This window comes from Pseudopipra pipra, chromosome 11 (genome assembly GCF_036250125.1).
Source record: "Pseudopipra pipra isolate bDixPip1 chromosome 11, bDixPip1.hap1, whole genome shotgun sequence".
NCBI lineage: Eukaryota > Metazoa > Chordata > Aves > Passeriformes > Pipridae > Pseudopipra > Pseudopipra pipra.
Genome location: NC_087559.1, coordinates 4,560,001 through 4,578,690, shown reverse-complemented (window position 1 = coordinate 4,578,690; position 18,690 = coordinate 4,560,001). Strand labels below are relative to the sequence as shown.

The window sequence follows — 18,690 nt, the reverse complement described above, 5'->3', positions numbered from 1 at the left end:
AGCCTTGTTACTCCTCAAATTGAGTGCCATGCTCCTTCCCTGCTTCAGGAGTTTTCTGAGCAAATACCCTACCGCAATGGTTGGACTTGATGATCTTAAAGGATTTTTTCACCTAAAATGACTCTATGATTCTACGAAGCCATTGTTCATGGAATTTGTACATGGAGCTTGTCCCCACACTGCTTGGGAAACCAGGAAAACAGAAGAAGCCATTTGCGGAAAATCTGCAGGCGAACAAACTCCATTCTCACTGGCACCATTGATTCAGTCAATCTGGTTGACTTGTTAGCAGGCATAAAGCCAGCCAAACACATGGCCTGGGTCTAGGAAACCAGGAGACGACAATTTTTTTCCTTCCGACATCATCATCATCCTTTTTTTCATGAACATGGGGACTGGATGGTGAAAGGCAGCTCTAATCATGAATGTCTAAATCACTGTGCAAACAAAGGGTATGCACAGAGCATTTGTCATGGAAATTAGGAGGCGGTGGTGTGTGTGCTGGGAGGGGAAGGCAAAGAGTCTTCTCCTTCTCCAATTCCCTGCCATGGCAAGTGCAGTCTTCACACTTCCACCCCAATACAGGTGGAAGATTTGGGTTTTGAACTGCCTTTGCTCAGCAGATGCTTGAGTGCATCTCCTCTGGCTGTAGGTGCCCAATCCACACTGATCTGCTTCTGAACTGGTGGAAAAATAAACCTTGAATATGCTTTTCCTCTCAGCAAGGCAGAAAATCTAGTAGAAAATCAACCTGTCCATCAGGGCTGCTTCCTTCTGCTCTTACTTTCTTCTGTTCTTATTTTTTAATGATATTTTTTTTTCCCTCCCACCTCTTCCAGATTTCACTACTGTTGACATTTTTGGCAAAATCTCTGATTTTGAGGTGGAGGAAAAACATGTAAACGCCCCACACCTTACGAGCTAAAATCAGCCAGCTCAGCAACTGCTGGTGGGTGCCGCACTAGTGCAACCCGACACAGGGCTGCTGGCCCACATCTGGGTAACTCAGGCAGTTTCCTGTGAAAATGGGAACACTGTCAAGTCTGGAGCAAAATGTAAGAATAATAACACTATTTCCCCCAGTGAAAACTGATCTTGTGGTTCATACAGCAGTTGATCAAACACACACGGCAAAGCTCAGCGAAGGGAGTCCTCGGAGTTTGTAAATAGTCTCTAAATACACGGTTGAGCAGAAATATTTGTGTTCTCCTTTAAATGAATTTAATGTTGGAGAAATACTTTACAGTCTGTTCTTGTTCTCTTGAAGTCCATGTGCAATTGATGGTTAAGGCTGCAGGATCGGGCTCTTGATATGTTGAAACAGACAAGTCGAGTGTTTACAAGACATCCACGAAGTGTTGCCCTCACTTCCTATTTTCCATGTGATCCCTTATTTAAGGAATTCATGCCAGAAAGAAATTGTTGTGTTTCCCCTGCCTCTGGATACTTGCTATCTAACAGTTTTATTTGAACAATACCCCAACGTGTTGGAGCCACACCTGCAGCCTGTGCCTCATGGCTGTGACTCAGTGCCAGCAAATTACTCAAAAAAATAAAAGCAAACAGACATTGCCTCTGACCTGTCAGAACCAGTTCACAGTGCTCCCCCAGCAATCAGCTTAACAGAAAAATTAGGAGCTATTATTGTAAGATTATATATTTACCTTGTTAAAAATATTTGTATGCAAGCCACTTTTGCAGAAAAATTACCCTGAACATGCTTGAATGTAGTAAATGAAAGGGTTTGTTATTTTAATAACTGCTCAGGCTCTGCCGTACTGCATTTTGGGAAAGAGGTTCATTTTTTAAAGGTCTTTATTCCTGCACTCTTCTGTGTTTTTGAAATAGGGCTCAGGGAAGCCTTCCCTCACCAAACCCTGACCCTAAACTTGGGGAACACTGACCCAAACGCCCCCTAAGCATTAGCTGAAGGTGAGCGCAAATCAGCACATATATATTCAAATTATTCTGATTCTGCAATTAGCCCCTTGTGCTCGTTCTGCGCCCCGTGGGCTTCCCATCATGCCAATCCAGGGCTGCATTTTCATCCCTGCTGTTCCTGAAGGCTGGCAGAAATCTGAGCAGTCTCCAGCACAAAAACCTGCATTACTCCTAACAGTTGTCAATTTTGCTGGTGCTGCTGGATCTGGGGTGAAGTTTTCCTTTTCCCTGTTACGGGAAACAGGACCTGGACACCTGCAGAAAGTCAAGGTGTCCAAGGAGGGATCTCCCCAGGACACACCCTGCCCTTCTGCAAGCCCGAGGATCTGTAGCTCAGCCTCTTTGCTCCTCTTCTCTATCTGCATGTGGCTTCTGGGACTGGATTTTATGGGATGCAAAAAGCTAATTCCCAAAACTAGCCTCACAGGAGATACAGCCAGGGCTGCCTGCTGCCTTCTTCCACTCCTCCCTCCACTTCCCTTTGCTGCTGGAACTAAATAGGATTTTTACTTTAGCACCCACACCTGCAGCTGCTGAAAGTCCTACTGGAACCACTCCAGCAGCAAAAGACAGGCAGGTCTAAAAGGATCTTAAATCAGGGAAAGTTAATTTCCTTTCTGGATAGTAAGGAAGCTGCAAAGTGAAACACTGCTCATGTTTTCCAACTGCAGGGAAGAATCAAAGCAGCAATCACAGAAACTTTTCCTGAACTTAAGAGCTTCTAGACCAAGTTTGAATATGTACAAAATTGAGCTGGGATCTGAATTAAAAGCAAACCATGCCACTAAAAACCAAGCTAACTTCCAAGGACCATTTTTAGCTCCATCCTCTGAAGGAATTAATCCTAAATGCAGGCTGAGACAGGGAAAACAGAAAGAGCTGATGGGACAGCATGTATGGGACCTATTCATCCTACCTGGTCATTTGAAGTTGTCTGAGAGGAAGAGAGCTGTCTAGATTAAGAGGGGTCCAAGTACCAGGGTGCAAGTTTTACAGTGATGCAAGATCCTGTTATTTGATTCATTCATTAGTAATTGCACTGGATTCAGAAGCCAATGTGGATATTAAAGTGCTATATGTAAGGGAAAGAGTGGCCCCTCCAAAATATAAAATTAACTCCCCAAACCTTTTACCTAACAATATCTGTGGTAGTGATGGAAAGAAACTGAAGTGCCAAAACCCAAGTTTATTTCTGTTAAAGACATTTCTTATTGTGGAGTTTGCTTCTTGCATATTACATTCAATAAGCTTCTGCTGTATGATTAAAAAAAAACAGAGAGGACGGTTATGAGTCAACTGACTGAGGAAAAAAATCCACTGATCTATAGATCCTAGGGAAAAGAAGTGGTTGTTGTGATTACAGCCTGCATAACTAAAAAGACAAACAGTATATCTTCTACTGACACAAGAACTTTTTTTTTACTTTTTTTTTTTCCCCTTTTCTAATACGTTCCAGCTGAAGGGCTTGAGTTTCCCTGCTCGTAGCAACCACACAGAGGAACTCGTGGCATAATCACAGAACATAAAAGCCAATAATGGGGATTCAATTAGTGGTTTTCAAAGGCAGAAGAATTTTTCTGCCAAATATCGAATTGTTCCTGCAGATAAGGCACCCAGCGAGTGTCAAAACTGCCGATCTAAATTTTCATGTCCACATGTCGGTACAATTTGTTATGTCATCAGCAGTGCCTGTTCTGTACATGGCAGACAGCAAAGGCAAGAGGCAGAGGCGGGCTCAGGCTTACCTTCCACGTCGCCGCGTTGCGTCGGAAGTAAGCGAACATTCGCGTGAACCAGTTGTAGATTTCATTTAGTGTTAGCTGTTTTTCGGGAGATTCCAGGATGGCCTTGTGAAGCAAAGCGATTGCAAGATCAGTTACGAGCACGCTAGTACAAAACACACTCACAGTTTTACTTCACCCCACACGAAAAGGGAAGAAAAGGGAGAAAGAATGAAAAAGAAGAGATCTGGAGCAAAAAAATCCGAAGGAGGGTTTTCACAATATGAACTAAGATTAATGGCTGTATTTAACAGTTCAATGGCAAAATTCAAAATGGAATTATCTAATTGTTTTGAGTTTTTATTTCTGTTTCCTTACAGAAATATTAATTTATTAGTCATTCATAAAGCAGAATCAAAGAGAAATGCAAAACATTTCACTAGCTGATTAAAGCTCAGTAATTATTTAGAGCTCAGATTAATTCTAGGGATCAGAGATTACTGTAGCTTGTGATAATTGACTTGCCATCTTTAAACAGGCTCATTTTCACTGTTGTGTGAAATGAATTTCCTAATAATCACATCGTATTGTAATACTTAATCAAAAGCAATTATGTTATATATTGCAGTTCTAAAAACCCTTATAGTAAAGGTTTGAGCATTTGAGCATGCTTACATACCAAAGGTTTGAAAATCTATTTAATCCAGAGTGTGCACATATAGGGAGGCATTTTTTTTCCTAATCCGAACGCGTGTGTTTGGCTCAGCTTACCTGTCTAATTAAAGATGCATACGTGAATGGTGGTCTAACTTCTGCGTTCTTATAAAATTCTTGGTTCTGGGCAATATCTGCTAAATAAGAGCAGTTGTTCTGTTATCATCACAGCCTGGTGCCACCGGGCCACGGGCAACAGCAAGTGCCCCCATCACACGGGGGGGCTGTGCCACCGGAACCCCCTTACCTGAAGAAATGGGGACGTTGTATTTATCCGAGTACCGCCTCCGGATGGGTCCGACGTTGTGCATGCTCGTGGTAGTGATGACTGACGGTCCCTGCGTGACGGGAGTGATGGGCGCAGTCGGGGTGGTGGGAGTATGAGGTAAGCTCTGCGGAGACGCCTCGGACGCGGTCTTGGAAAGCGTGACGCTCGATACCAGATTCAGCTGCGGAGGGAAGGACGAGGGTTTCGTTACAAACAGCGCTTCCGGATAATTAAGGGCTGCGGACAAAATTCTTCATGTGGAGTGTCCCTCAGTTCGGAGCAGACCCCACAGCCCGAGCGCTCGGCACAAAGTGCTGCTCTAACATCTCCTTTAGGAGACACCAAAGGGAAATAAATATATACATTTCCGAATAGGTTTAAAAAACAGAACAATGTAGCCCTGCTGCCAGAAGTATAAATCATGAATTTTTATCTAAACCTTAAAGCAAGATCTCGCACAGTACATAATCGTTTTAATATTTTACTTCAAGTTTCATTGTTTCACAGTCTAAACCCCACACCTCTCTGATTTCCATTCCATCATTATGCATGGCTTCTAATCAGTCTTCTTGGATATTTCATTGAAGGCATAAGGCTTAAAATAAAAGGCAAGACTTTCCTAGGGACGTGCTAGGGAGAAATGCAATATCTCTCTTCAGCATTTGGGCTTTTCTTTTTTTTTTTTTTCCTCCTCTCTGTTCATCCATTTTAAAAGCAAAGCCCAGAGTAGGTTAACACTGGAATAATTTAATTAATCACAGTGCATGAAATACTGTGAGCGTTCAGCCCAGCACAAGTGGCACCACTCTTTCTTTTCCTCCTAGGATGGAAGGCATCAGCATTACCTGCACGAAGCCCAGCCCCACTCATGTGGCACCGTGCCCCAGCAGGCTGTAAAACACACCTGCCCCCAGGATTGGGTATCAAACCCAGCTCCAACCAGAGTGTTTTCGATACACAACCCTATTTATATAACCAACATCCACATTCCTCCCCGACCCTTTCTTTTTGCCCTACAACGTCCTTTGAAAGACGACGCTCAGTCTCAATAGGTCACTCCTGCTGAAGTATTTTAAACAAACAATCCTATCCCTTAACTACAACATCAGAGAAGAAGACTGAGAAAAGAGCTCTTTGACTACTTTCACATTTCCTTCCCTTAGGCAGTTTTGCAAATAATATTGGTGAAATCCTGACCTCATTGAAGTTGGTAGCAAAATTCCTACTGAATTTAACAGGGCCAGAATTTTACAACTTTTGTTCGTGATTAAAATTCCTCTTTTGCAGGACATTAAACCTTCAGAGATGAAGGCAAGGCACACGATGCAGCTATGCCCCCAAATATCTCATGTTTATCCATAAGGCACTGTATTAATTTTCCTCGTATGAAAGTACCCAGATAAGAAAACTCCTATTAGCAGCCCTCATACAAGTTAATAGCCACAAATAACGTTTCTTTATAAAAATAATAGGATTTATCCAAAACAAAGGTAGTGGAAAATAAAGAACTGTAGCATTACAGAGAGGATACCAACGCAAAAAGCCCATCACCCACAGAAAGGGTGCAACCGAGGGAATATAAATTGTGATTGCTTTTCCCTCCCGATGGTGAGAAGGAGTGAGCTGAGGGAAGCCCTGGACACAAACACCCAGCACAGGCTGGTGCCACAGGGCTGCAATGGTGCTCCAAGGGCGGGAGGTGGTGAGCAGCAGACCTGCAAACATTCACCTTTCTGTGCAGGTGCTTACAAACAACTCGCCTTCCAGTGGGAAATATTTAACACTTTGTGGCAAAGCCACAGAGTGTGAAGCCAGAGAGGGATGATGGTGGTTAAATACAGGTATCGATTTCCCAGAGTCCTATTCTGGTCTGAACCACTACCTGCAGCCTGGAGCTGAGCTCACCTGTTTAAAACCTCATGATGCCAGGCACTGCCACCACATGCTGCCCAGTCCGCTCATTGACTGGCATGATTTAAGGACACTGATTAGGGACATATAGATAGTAATGTCTCCCTGTTATCCATCTATCCATCTATTACATATGATAAAAGGACCAGTGATGATAATAATAGTGCAACTGACAGGTCTCACCATGAAATTAAATCTACTGTATTTTATCTCAGTTTCTAAATGGACATTTTAACAGTCCAATAACTGCGAGGAAATCTGCATCAATTTTAAGTGCCCTTCTCAGCGCAGGCTCAGCAGCCGGGCCCTCCTGTTGGAAAGATCACTGCTCCTGCTTCATCATTACGGCTCCAACTACTCCATTTCAAAAGAGTCCCCTTCCTTTTTCAGCATGTAAAAACTTAACATTTAATCTGTTTCTACTAGGGAACTGTGAGAAAGGATCCACAAAGGTCAGTGTTCCCTGCTTAAAGAATCTGAATCAAGTTAAATTTCTTTAGGCTTTTCAGCGTAGGTAGCGATGAGGAATAAACACAGAAGAGGACGAGCAAAGGGGGGGGGGCTTTAACAGGCTTGACAAATGACACTGTGATTCACACCCACTGCTGGGCTGCCACTAATAAGCTACAGAGGAAGCAGCCAATCTCAGCTAATTACCAGATAAAATTGTATTGTAAGGACTCTAATTAGGAGATGCTTATGGAGGTGATCTAATGATTAAACGCTGCATCCAAGTGACCCCACCATCAATGTGCAGTGGTGCAAGATGTCACCGGAATATTTTGTAGAAACAGTAATTTTATTTCAAGGAGGGGAGGCAGTAATATTTGTAATAATGGCTATGAGGTAAACTAATTAAAAGACAGTTCCTAAAGGAAGACTGTGGCTTTGAGCAGCTGTGGCCGTTCCAAAACAAAGTGCCAAATCTCAACAGAGGAGCTGCAGTCAAGTGGAAAATTTCTGCCTGACCTCTGCTCTCGCTATTAATTTGCAGGAAACCTAATGACACATATACATATTCCCACAAAATTGTTCTAATTGCTAATTTGCCAAAGGAGCCCAGTTTCCAAATTAAACATGACTGCAGTCTGTGAGGAAAGAGAGAACAAAAAGCTGGAACGCAGCGAGTCTGCCGCGTTTCACCTCCGACGACCATTTGTGAGCCTGAACCAACAAGTTAATGAAACACGACCTTGTCCATTGCTAGCAAAGTTTTTCCTTTTTCCGTGTTTTATTTGATGACATGCTCCTCTTCCAGCTGGGTTCCCCAAACCCGAGCCAGGGTAAGGGAGGAGAGGGCTGCGCTCCCTCCGCAGCCTTCACTGCTGCTTTCTTTGTTGCATCGATAGCGCCAAGGCTGAAAAATCGGTTGTGAATTAGAGCAGAATAACAAATTATGAATGGTGTTGGTTTTGTTGCCATCTTGAATTATTAATCTGAATGGTAAACTATTAAATCTTAATATTGGCGTCAATTAGAAACGTGGAAACGGCCATGGATGACTGTGCAGGGCAAAGATCAGGGAGGGACTGGGCTGGGAGGGTTTCTTTTCCTGATGGAAACTCGACACGGTTTCTCCCTGTTTGCATTTGCTATTTAAAAACAAGTTACTATGATTAGAAAAGTTGTTCGAGTTGGTATTTTGTACACAGCCTGTTTCCCACATACCGTAATTTTTGGATGAGGTACCGCTGCTGGCAGAGGGAAGGGAGCCCGAGTCACAGAGTGAGAACTTCAACATTCAAGTGCTCTTGCACTGCAGCAAGACACAAGGTGGGTGCTCTCTGAGTACACCCTTGCACCAAGGAGTTAAATGTTTTTGTAATGTTTGTACTGGGGATGGGGGGAAGGGAGGATTTCTTCCAGCCTTCAAAAAAAATCTAACCAAAAATAAGAAGGAAAAAAAACAACGGAAAACCCACCAAGGCCCACAACAGTTTCAGGTCCTAAAATTCTGCAAATTCAATCACTGAACCTTGTTGGTTCCTTCGTTCAGTTTTGGTTTTTGAGAATATTTCCTCACACTGTTTTGACTTCATCATAAATGCAGTAATTGTTTCAGTGTTCAATATCCTGCTTAGGATTTTATTATTAACCTTCCCTTTCAAGAAACAGTCATGTCTTCCTATTAAAGGTGAAAACTGAGTCATTTTCTTTTTTCTTTAGGTATAAACAAGGCAGAGAGGCAACCCTCTCCTTCACCCTGTAAAATAGATTTCCAGTAAGTGGCTCTCCCACTAGGGCTAAGTCTGATTTTTTTTTTTGTGTAAACATTTTACATGACAATAGTGGCTGCACATAAAAATAACCCTGAAACTCTTTTAAAAGAAGAAATATATATATATATATTTCTAAGTGTCATGGTGGGGCCATACCCACTGCTGCAGGGCAGTGACTCCTCTGTGATTGAAGCTGCTGCTCTGGGCCCAACTGGGGCTGAGGGTTTATCTGCACTGAGTTCCTGGGACTGAAATACTCTGGAGCAGAAACTCATTTTCTTAACACCGAGGGCGAGAGAGAAAGTGAATAGTCGGCCTAAAACTTAGTTCAATGCTGTGTCTTCCTCTCCCTGTTTCAGCCTGGACACATTAGTGTATTGGATGCAGAGCCTGGCAGGCAGCAATCACTTAGCAGGTGTTGTTATTGGCAGAAATACTAAGGAAACTGAAGCTGAGGAGTGAGACTTAATGAAAACCAGTATATAAAAACAGCTTTTGTTGTGCTTGAGAATCTCTCTTTATTGCTGCGTATCGTTATTTTTTCAAACTATAAAGTACGGCTACAGCAGCTAAAATGCTCAGTCATTACCTCAACAGTTAAAAGGCTCTTTTTTTTTTTAATGCTTTGTTATTACAGTTGCTAAAAACAGTATTTCAAAACAATCATAACTGCTATGGTTAAGGGGAAAAAAAGGTACATTAAAGAAGGGATATCTAGCAGTGCATCTTATTTAAAGTGCCAAAGTGTCTTTAAAAGTTTTCTATTTTTAAAAGATGGTTATAACACCTAGTATGAAGAATTACTTGTTGGTTGATGCTTTTTCCTTCTCCCTCCCTTCCTATGAACTTCGACATAAGTTAATCCTCCCAAAAGAAAGCACATTTCCATTTGAACCTATTATGCTGATGGCTAACACCGATGAAAAGAGCACATCGGGGAAGGTTTCTTAATAGCAAAACCAGGGTGACAGTTCTTGAGAAATTGTTGTTCTGGCTTTTGTGTTGTGGTTTTGGTTTTTTTACCTTGAAAAAAATTCACCTCACTGGAACACGTCACAGCATATTCTGTCTCAGACAGCTTTGTTCTCACTACAGTCAGGCCTTTAGTCCCACCAAGTCAACACGTGTAGCACAAAGAGGAACAACTTTGCCTGCCCTGAGTGTTAAGTTGTGAGATTCCTCAATTTTTTTTAAAAGTGCTGCCATTGAGCATTTTCATTATAAAGCTGGGCATCTTTAAAGGTCGTCTTAAGCACTGCCCCAGCTCCTGGAGTGTTCTTCCTCCACACCCCCTCCTCCCTGCCCAGAAGCCCCTTGGGAGCAGCACACCAGGCACGGACAGCGACCTCCCCGCCCAGGTACCCATCTGCCAGGGATGTGGGCCATCTACCACCACACTACATAGGAAGGTGCTTGAATCTCATCAGCTTCAGTAGGTCTAGAGAACTTTAATGAACAGATATCTGGATGGGCTAAAATGCAGGGGCCACTCCACCACCCTTAAGCTCAGTATTTCTGCAACAAGCTAAAGCCACCCAAAGGTGGGTATGAGATGGATGGACATGGCTAAACCAGACAAGCAACCCAAAGCTGGGTTGGGTTTTGAACTGATGCACAACCATCAAGAACTTGGCTGTGGTCCAACTGGTCCAACACCACCCACTCAGCTACTGCCCAGAGCCCAAAAGGCAAATATGGTACCACTGGTCAGTGTGAATTACACAAGGCATGTGGTTAACACAGACACCCATATAACCTGCCAGTAGCAAAATAGTTTAAAACAAGCATTAAGATCCTTTAAGTAGAATAAAAACATTTCCTCAGTCATGAAAAGGCTGTAATTTTAAATCCCAATTCACTGCTATGTTTGGATTCACAGCCGCCTTTTCCTTTAAAATCACCAAAGCACCGTAATATATTAGTTCTAACATACACCTTGCATTAGTTATGTTGGCAGAAAAAAAATTAATTACTGGATGTAAAGACTACTTTGCAGTGCAATAATGGTCATCAGATCTTTTTACCAAAGTCCTATCCCACTGAGTTAAAAGGATGAGGGTCTAACAGAGTCTATGCAATGCCTGTGTATTTTTTTCACTAGGAAAGCACAATTTATGCAAAACACTATACTTCTACATTTTATAATTAATTTTCAAATGCTTCACCTATACATATTTTAATAATTTCTGATTTATCAGATGGTATCTATAATAAATTTTTCTATATTTCAATAAATGAAAAGAAGGCAGTTTCAATCCAACAACAGAGTGCCACACAATATAGGCCTGTCAGGCACCAATTTTTACTTCTAACATGTAAGTTAAAGGATAAGGAATTTATAATGCTGCCTGTGAACGAAACCACTTTTCATACACAAATGTGATCTTTTTTTTTCCAAAGGGTAATACAACAGTACATTTACATAAACTAATCCAAACAATCTATGTATTTGACAATGGCAAACCTCACACAGACTGCCTATTGTTGGTTTACATCTTGGAGTTCTTTATGTTGGCTTGTAACACTGCTCTAGCTGTCAAAGGTTTGACTTGGACTCTAAATAAATGGTTATAGAAGTGCTGTGCAGCGATATTGGACTTCTTTGCAAAAGAAAACCTGCTGTGTATGAATTCAAAAGCTATTAATTTTTCAGTCAAAAATATTCATGCCTATTTCTTTTAATAAAGAAACACTGTGCTGAGCAACTGAGAGATAATGTTGACTAGTGGTACAGAATTTTCAATAGAGCAGTTAAAAATAAATTTAGTAGGAGGTCCCCAACAAAGCTATAATTTTCCAGAATGTAAAACATTTTTAACACTAATCAAGACAGCCCTTTTCCCCCTGCGTTCAAGGTTTTTTTTCCGCTGCTTTTCCCTGTTTATTAGCTGTTAACACTAATCTTCATGGCGACACCGCCTGGTATCTCCGTAGCCTACAAGCCCCGCCAAAGCTTCCTGCCCTCCGCGGCCGCGCATCGGTCACGAGCTGCCTTTGCCAAACCCCGCTCGCCTTCTGACGATTTCCTCCCTTCGGTTTGTAATCCCTCCTCCTGAGGGGCACCGCTGTTATGAAAGGCCTCAAGGCAGAGTGCTTTGAGACTCCCAGATTATTCCGCTGTTTTAATTTTTAATCCAGTAAGAGCTATAGAAACCAAACCTCCTCCCCATTCTGTTGGGTCTACGCACTTTGCCAACAATGCGCTGAAGTATTTGCATTCAGGCTGAGATGGATGTGAGGAACTAGAAGAATGCTATTTTTATAGACACTGTCAGTAGATTCCACTCTAGAGGGTTGGTGTCCACTGGATCAGGCAATCTTAGACATCTCTACAGCTTAAATGGAAGGGTTTATATGTACCACTCAACTCTCTCCAAAAAGGCAAGGAAATTTCCCGTTGACTTTGACATCTGCTCCACTGTTGCTGAATAGCCTGCAATTTTCTGTCTAGTAGCCTCCCTATGCACTTCTGCAACCATTTATTTCCAACTACATGGAAACTGAGAAATCCTTTTCTAGTAAAAATGTGTGCGCGAAGTGTTTAATGATTTTATGTTCTCTATCTCTGTAATGTGTTCTGTTTCAGACATTAATTTTGTCTACCAACTGCATCTTGGCAGGCTACCATATTTGCTGGGTTAATAGTCTGACTCCTTTTTATTTCTATCACCATAAATCATACATATATGGGTGTGTGTTTGCTTTATTTATAGAAAAAAAATCAGTCAAAACAGATAAACCAATACTTTGTCATTATGCTGCATCATTGCATATTGATTAAAATTGCTGGTACTAACTATAGATTGTCAACGCTCAATTAATTTTCACACAATGACTCAAAGCAAAATCAAATAAAGCCAGTGTACCTTTAAATCTTACAAATCTTAAAATCAAGAAGCAAAGCACTCTCTCCATTTTGAATAATCATTGGAAGCTCCAAGGAACATTTTCAGTATTAAGAGGTTGGGAGAAAACAACACCTGAAGAAGAGTCATTTCAGCCAAGGAAGGAGATGGGGGGTTTGCGTGGGTTTGCGGGTATCCAGGAGTTTTCTTGGGCTGCAAAGCCATTTACTTCCCCTGCTTCCCCTTTTTCAAAGTGCAATCTGAGGTGGAGAAGGTTTCACTTCTCAGTTTCAACAGTATAAAACCTGATACTGGGTAACTGTGATTATCATCAAAATGTGCAGGGAGAAAGCAAAATAAATATACTAAATATAATTTAATTACAACTCCTTCCTAACACTTCCTAAGATTTCATCCCAGTCAGACTGATGCAAAGTGACTCACAGGCTAGTACATGAGGCCAGAAAAAGGCCCAGTGCATCAGCTTTAGAACAAAATTTGACTTTGAAACTCCCTGAAGAGAGAGGGATGACAAAAGTCAACTGCACTTCACATCTCCTCCCCTCACCTGGCTCTGGAGTGGGCCAGACTCCAGTGGGGAACAGGAAAGAGAGGTCTGTTGTGAGGGTTGTTTTTTGTTTTCGGCATGAGTTTGTACTTACGGGCTGAGGGGTGGCTTTTGGTTCAGTTGACTTCACATGCAGGTGTGTCATCATGGCTTGCAGGCGCTCTTTATCTTTTGCAAGCTGAAAGGAGAGAGAAAAAAAATACCCTCTGTTACTCGCACAAATAAAACCCAGCCTCTGCTTATTCCTAATTAAACAGCTGGCACCGAGGCATGAGACAGAAGAGTTTTATTGCTGAGTAGTTTGGAAATTGTATATGGTCTATTCGTGAGGTAAAGCTAACGCGCGGTGCTGGGTGTCACTATTTCCCAAAGCAAAATGCATTAGCCCTCGAGTGAGAAGAGCTAGACCTGCTGGCACCAAGAGCTTCACTCCAGCCCTGACAGCTAAAAGACAACAGTGAATCATGTTTATTAACCAGCCCCACTCCAGCTCAGGAGGCGCAGCAGAAAGCAAGCAGGGCAGTGGCTCCAGGATGCATTTTCCTCCTTTCAGACCAGAAAACAAGCAGCACAGATGGGCTGCGGCTTTACGTCATCTACAGGCTTTGTGGCACATGCAGCAAGTGCAGACAGCGGTGGTTAAACCACACGAGGCAGCTCTGTGGGGCTCTTCAGGCAGCCTCAGCTCCAAAAGCACCTGGATTTTACTCGAGAAGGTGACAGAGCCCTTGGCAGGTCACCCTGGGAAGCCAAGCTAGGACCTCAGCAGGGGCACCCCAAGTGAGTGGCAGGTCCTGCTCTGGGAGCTGCCAGCATCCCTCTGGCATAATCCTGAGGGCAGTGGGGTGGAAAAGGCTGAAAGCAGCAGGAATCACCCCGGAGCACTCATCCTGGAGCACCCAATGCCACAGGACCAATATTTTTGCCCTTTCTCATTGGTCACTTCAGGTCCAAGAGCTGGGGCAAAGCTCTTGGTCTAGATGTCTCTTGCATTTTATGGTTGAGATCCACACCAGGCCACAGCTGGAGTCTCGGGATCACTGCAGGCATCCATAGCCAGGTCAGCTTCCCAATGCATTTCAGTGCACTGGACAGATACTAAATTTCATTATTTTTGGAAACAAGGAATTTTTTGAATGTGTGAATATGACTTTTTCCAGCCGCTCTTCAAAAAAACTACAGCAGAAAGATATTAAGAATACTACTAATGAAAATGGAGTGCTATTAATCTGCATGCCCAACACAAAGGTTCCTGCTTCCAACAGGACTTGGATCGGGTTCTTACAAATGACAATTTTTGCAGAGCTGAGTTTTTTCTTTAGACAAGCCAGATTCCTGGTGCCAAAAGGAGAACTGTGCTTGCATTCCAGCAAAACTTTAAACAACCTGCCCACCTTATCATCGTCATCTGTTTGTAGCAGTAAAGTTGGGCTAAGTGTACATAAAAGGAGACTTGGTCATAAATCCCCATTCATAACCTTATGGTCAAGGTTGTCCTGCTCTTCTCAAGGCAAGGGGTTTCTGAGAGTGCCAGAAAGGCATCATGATGGGATAAAACTCAGCACGTGAGTTTCCAAAACAGGAATTAAATAAAGGAAAAAATGGTGTCACCACTGCACGCTCTGGAAATGCAAAAGCAAAAATCATCAGGCTTTTCAAATGGCTGCTCTTTTCTTGGTCAAAAACCTCAAAGGTAAGAGAGAAAACCTGACACCTACGGCAGATCTCCTGCAATCTCATCCCAGATCTGTGCTGGACCCTTCACAGGAGAGCCGAATGGCAGCGATGGGCTCTTATTGAAGCGCTGCAGAGAAAGTTCTCCCTCTGAGAGTCCTCCGAGGACCTCTCCAGAGGAAGGAGAGGGCTCACCCCTCAGCTGCCATGCTTCACACAAAACAAGTGAAGCCAAGAAATAGTTGTGCTCTCCGTGCAGCTCTGTTGTGCAACCCCTCATTCCTCGCAGTCGCCGGGCACACGGGCTGCTTGGCGGGGTCATCTGTGCATTAAATTTTGGTCCGCAGGCTACTGCAGAAGAACAACATCTCGTAGCCAAAATAAACAAAAGGCAGGCACCTGAGAGCTTCCTGCCAGCCCCGGCACGGCGGCAGGAGGGGACGGCACCCGGGCAGCACAGGGCACACCCTGCCGTGCTTCCTGCGGCCCCCGCGGTGAGGGGGAGCGGGGAGAGGGGCACCCCCCTCCCCACCGCCGGGGTCCTTGTTTGTAGTGTTTTCACTCATCGTCTCAGCAATGCTTTTAACGCCGAAACTGGTGGATGGAGGTTATTAAAGATCCTCTCGACATTTCAGGCAGACACACGCTAGCATTTTGTCATAGTCTAGGAATTCAAACACTCACCCAGTTAGGCAGGAGTTTAAATTATGAAAAATAGAGGTCTCTCGGTTTCAAAGCACTGAAGAGAAGTTAAAAAATCTGAAGAATTTCTTTAAACTGTTTTTCCCTTAGGTCAGGAAGCAGTAGTGATATAAAACCAGAGTGTCACTAGTAGCCTCTCTGGTCAGTGGGGTCATACTAAAGAAGCCACGAGGGCTTGCCTGGCCACTGGTGGGAGCAAATTCTCACTGGTGGCACCCACCGGAGTGCAGATGGTCCAGAAACGGGGATTATTAGTTAACAAACAGAAAAATGCTCTCAGTCTACTGATAGTGTTGTTCGGCAAGAATAGTTCTGACATGGATGTAAGGATCTGCTCTGTACAGGGCGTATGAGGAAAATAATATAGTCCCATCTGAAGCTTCTTTCTTTTTTCCTGTATCCATTTGGAAAGCTCTGCACGGTGGGAGTTCTCAGATGGCCACCCAGTTCTCCATGATAAGCCTGGTTTTGTGAGGTTTCCCTCACCTCTGGGGGTACAAGCATGATGCAGGTGCCCAACTGTGGTTCAACAGAAAACACGCCCAGAGCAAGGTAATAAGCTTTGTGAGCTTGGATGCCAAGACACAAACCTTGTCCTGGAGAGGTTAAATCCTAAAACTACACCAGTAGGAAAGCTAGGAGAGGAAAGCACAGAAAGCACAGGCCAGAATGGGCTCAAGGCAACAGGGTGATCAAGGAACCAGAGAAAAGGCATTAGAGACTTAGATGATGGAGAAATTGCACAGGAGGAAAACCAGATAGAAAATAATGGCAAGAAGCAGAAATGGGAAAATGAGCATGAGGGCATTCAACAGGAGCACAGCAACATCAAAAGGGGAGAGCACTTCAGCAGCAGGATTTTGGACAGACCAAGGACAAAGGAGAAGGAAGCCACTCATGGGCGATGCAAGAGGCAGCCAAGACACAGCCCTCCCATTCCACGCCTAGTTAGGCTGTGCACTATAAAGGTTTAGGATCCACTTGCCAAGAGTGTCAATGGATGCTGTAAGAAAGCAGGCCCAAGTAGTGTTTTCACTGCAATGAAAATGGCCAGCTTCTTAATTTTGTCCCATTGCAAGATATTTCTCTAAACTTATCATAGCCTTGTTGCTATCCTGAAATGTTTTCCTACTCAAAGGTGGTGCTGCAAAATGGATGTTCTATTCCAGCTAAGAACTAGCTAGGGATAGGAATATGTTCCTGTGTTTGTGTTTTACCCAGCAGCCCAATTCTCACTATTTATAATGGCAACAAATGATCATGTCAAGATGGTTTAAACAAAGTGAAATATGAGAAGATCTCTACCTTGTCTGTGATTTTTTAAGTATGTTTGTGATGGAAATGCTGAGACCCAACTTCAAGATTTTTGCAAAGGGTATTTGCAATCAAACACAAAATAGATCTGACCTGTTTCTTTCCAAAATTTTGATTCAAAATTACTTTCTTTAAAAGATATTACATTTAACTCTGTCTGTAACACTGATAAAACTATTGTGCATAAAATAAATAAGAGCATAAAGAAAAAAAGGAAAAGGTTTGCATTTGGGTCCATCACACTCAAAACCTGAAGTGTGCCTGTCAGGTGGAATGAATTTGTTTTGATGGGGCTGTATATGCATGAAATGGTGTGATATGTAGATCCTGCCATGGTCCTGGAGTCTGAACAGTAGGTGATACTTCACAGCTCCACTGTAAGGCACAGCTGCTCACCAGTGCTGAGCACTGTGGGTCACTGGGAGAGGCTATGGCTCCCTTCTTAATCTAACTCACACAGCTCAGCCTCCACAGGGTTTGGGGAGTATCATCATCTTTGTGATGCTCCACTATGTGAGGTCAGTGGTCTTCAGACCATGTCACTGAACACCCCACTGTTGGGCCAGACTTTTGGGTTTATTATGGTTCTCTGCAAAACCAGGTTACAGCCACACAAACTAGGGTACTGGAGGACAAACCCTTGAATGTATTTAGGCAGGGTATTTTAAAACTATCACAGGACTGGTACATGGGATGAAAGTAGAAGGGAAACAGGGAAGTTACAGGTACATTTCAGAAGTAGGACCACCCTCCTCCTCCACCTGTCCTTGCTGGCCAATACATAGATGGTCTCTGTTATCATCATTCCCTTCTAAATTAGGTCTCCAGCTCATTCTACCTACTGTTCTCAGATCGTCAAAAACAAATCCAGTACTTTTTGGCACTCTTACCCCTTTGAAATTATGGTCTCGTCTTGGGGACCTTATGCTGCCTTCCCTTGCATTGACTCCAAGCTCAGAGGCATTCCCAGCACCAAATGGGTGTGAAGCTGTAACTCTTAGTCATTTACAGCAACTATCAGAATGCACTGCTGATAAACCTTTCAGAAGTATTGTCAAGGGCTTATGGAAGGGTGGTAACCAAATATCACTGTCCTGTGCAACTGTTAATACAGGGCATCCACCTGTAGTTCCAGACACAGCCATTCTCAGTGGCTGTGGGAGAGAAGGATTAATGCTTTTCAAGCTGACTGTTACTGAAGAATCTAAATTTACCTTCAGCCTCAATATTACTGCACCTTGGTGAAAGATTATCTCATATCTCAGTTTACCAGGAAGACTGTAGATTTTTATTTTTTTTTCCTAATTCCCAAGAAACTTGATAAAATAACAGACCATTTCTCATAACATTTTCTGCAAGACTCTGATATTTTATGACTGGTAGTTTGATTTTTATAAAACTTGTATTAAAATAGTTTATACTGCTTCAGCTAATAGTGAAAGAGTGTCATGACCAGCGTGTTCCTTAAAGTAAAATTTAGGAAATATCTATGAAAGAAAAAGGGTAATTTGTAAGATAAGAAGATAAAAGGCATTTTTTTAAAAATGCTTATCTTGAAAAGTAACAACAAGAAGTTTAAGTGTGGTTTTGCTGATTTTTCTCTCCAACTATTTGAAGCTATAAATGACTTAACTCAGTAAAATTCCAAATGTAATTATCTTCTGTACTTAGCCCAAGGCTTTCCATATATCTCTACACTGCTGTCTTGCATACAAAATAGGTTTTTCAATAGCTGGTAACTATATAATGTACAACATTGTTTTAATTTCCCCTTCTTTGCTAACCTCTTGCCTACACACAGACACACTGTCAC

General features: G+C 42.8%; 1 protein-coding gene across 17 annotated transcripts in view; it reads right to left on the bottom strand.

Annotated features, from left to right (window-relative positions):
• Positions 1 to 18,690, bottom strand: part of FOXP1 (forkhead box P1) — a 382,295-nt gene that overhangs the window by 17,928 nt on the left and 345,677 nt on the right. For 14 of the 17 annotated variants that reach the window (XM_064667184.1, XM_064667183.1, XM_064667192.1 and 11 more), the window contains 4 exons: positions 13,282 to 13,365; positions 4,624 to 4,825; positions 4,434 to 4,513; positions 3,687 to 3,788 (listed from right to left, as the gene is read on the bottom strand). In XM_064667184.1, coding sequence (XP_064523254.1) covers positions 3,687 to 3,788; positions 4,434 to 4,513; positions 4,624 to 4,825; positions 13,282 to 13,365 — 468 coding nt within the window. The remainder of the gene's footprint in view (positions 1 to 3,686; positions 3,789 to 4,433; positions 4,514 to 4,623; positions 4,826 to 13,281; positions 13,366 to 18,690) is intronic. The other 3 variants (XM_064667193.1, XM_064667195.1, XM_064667196.1) reach the window with 1 other exon arrangement.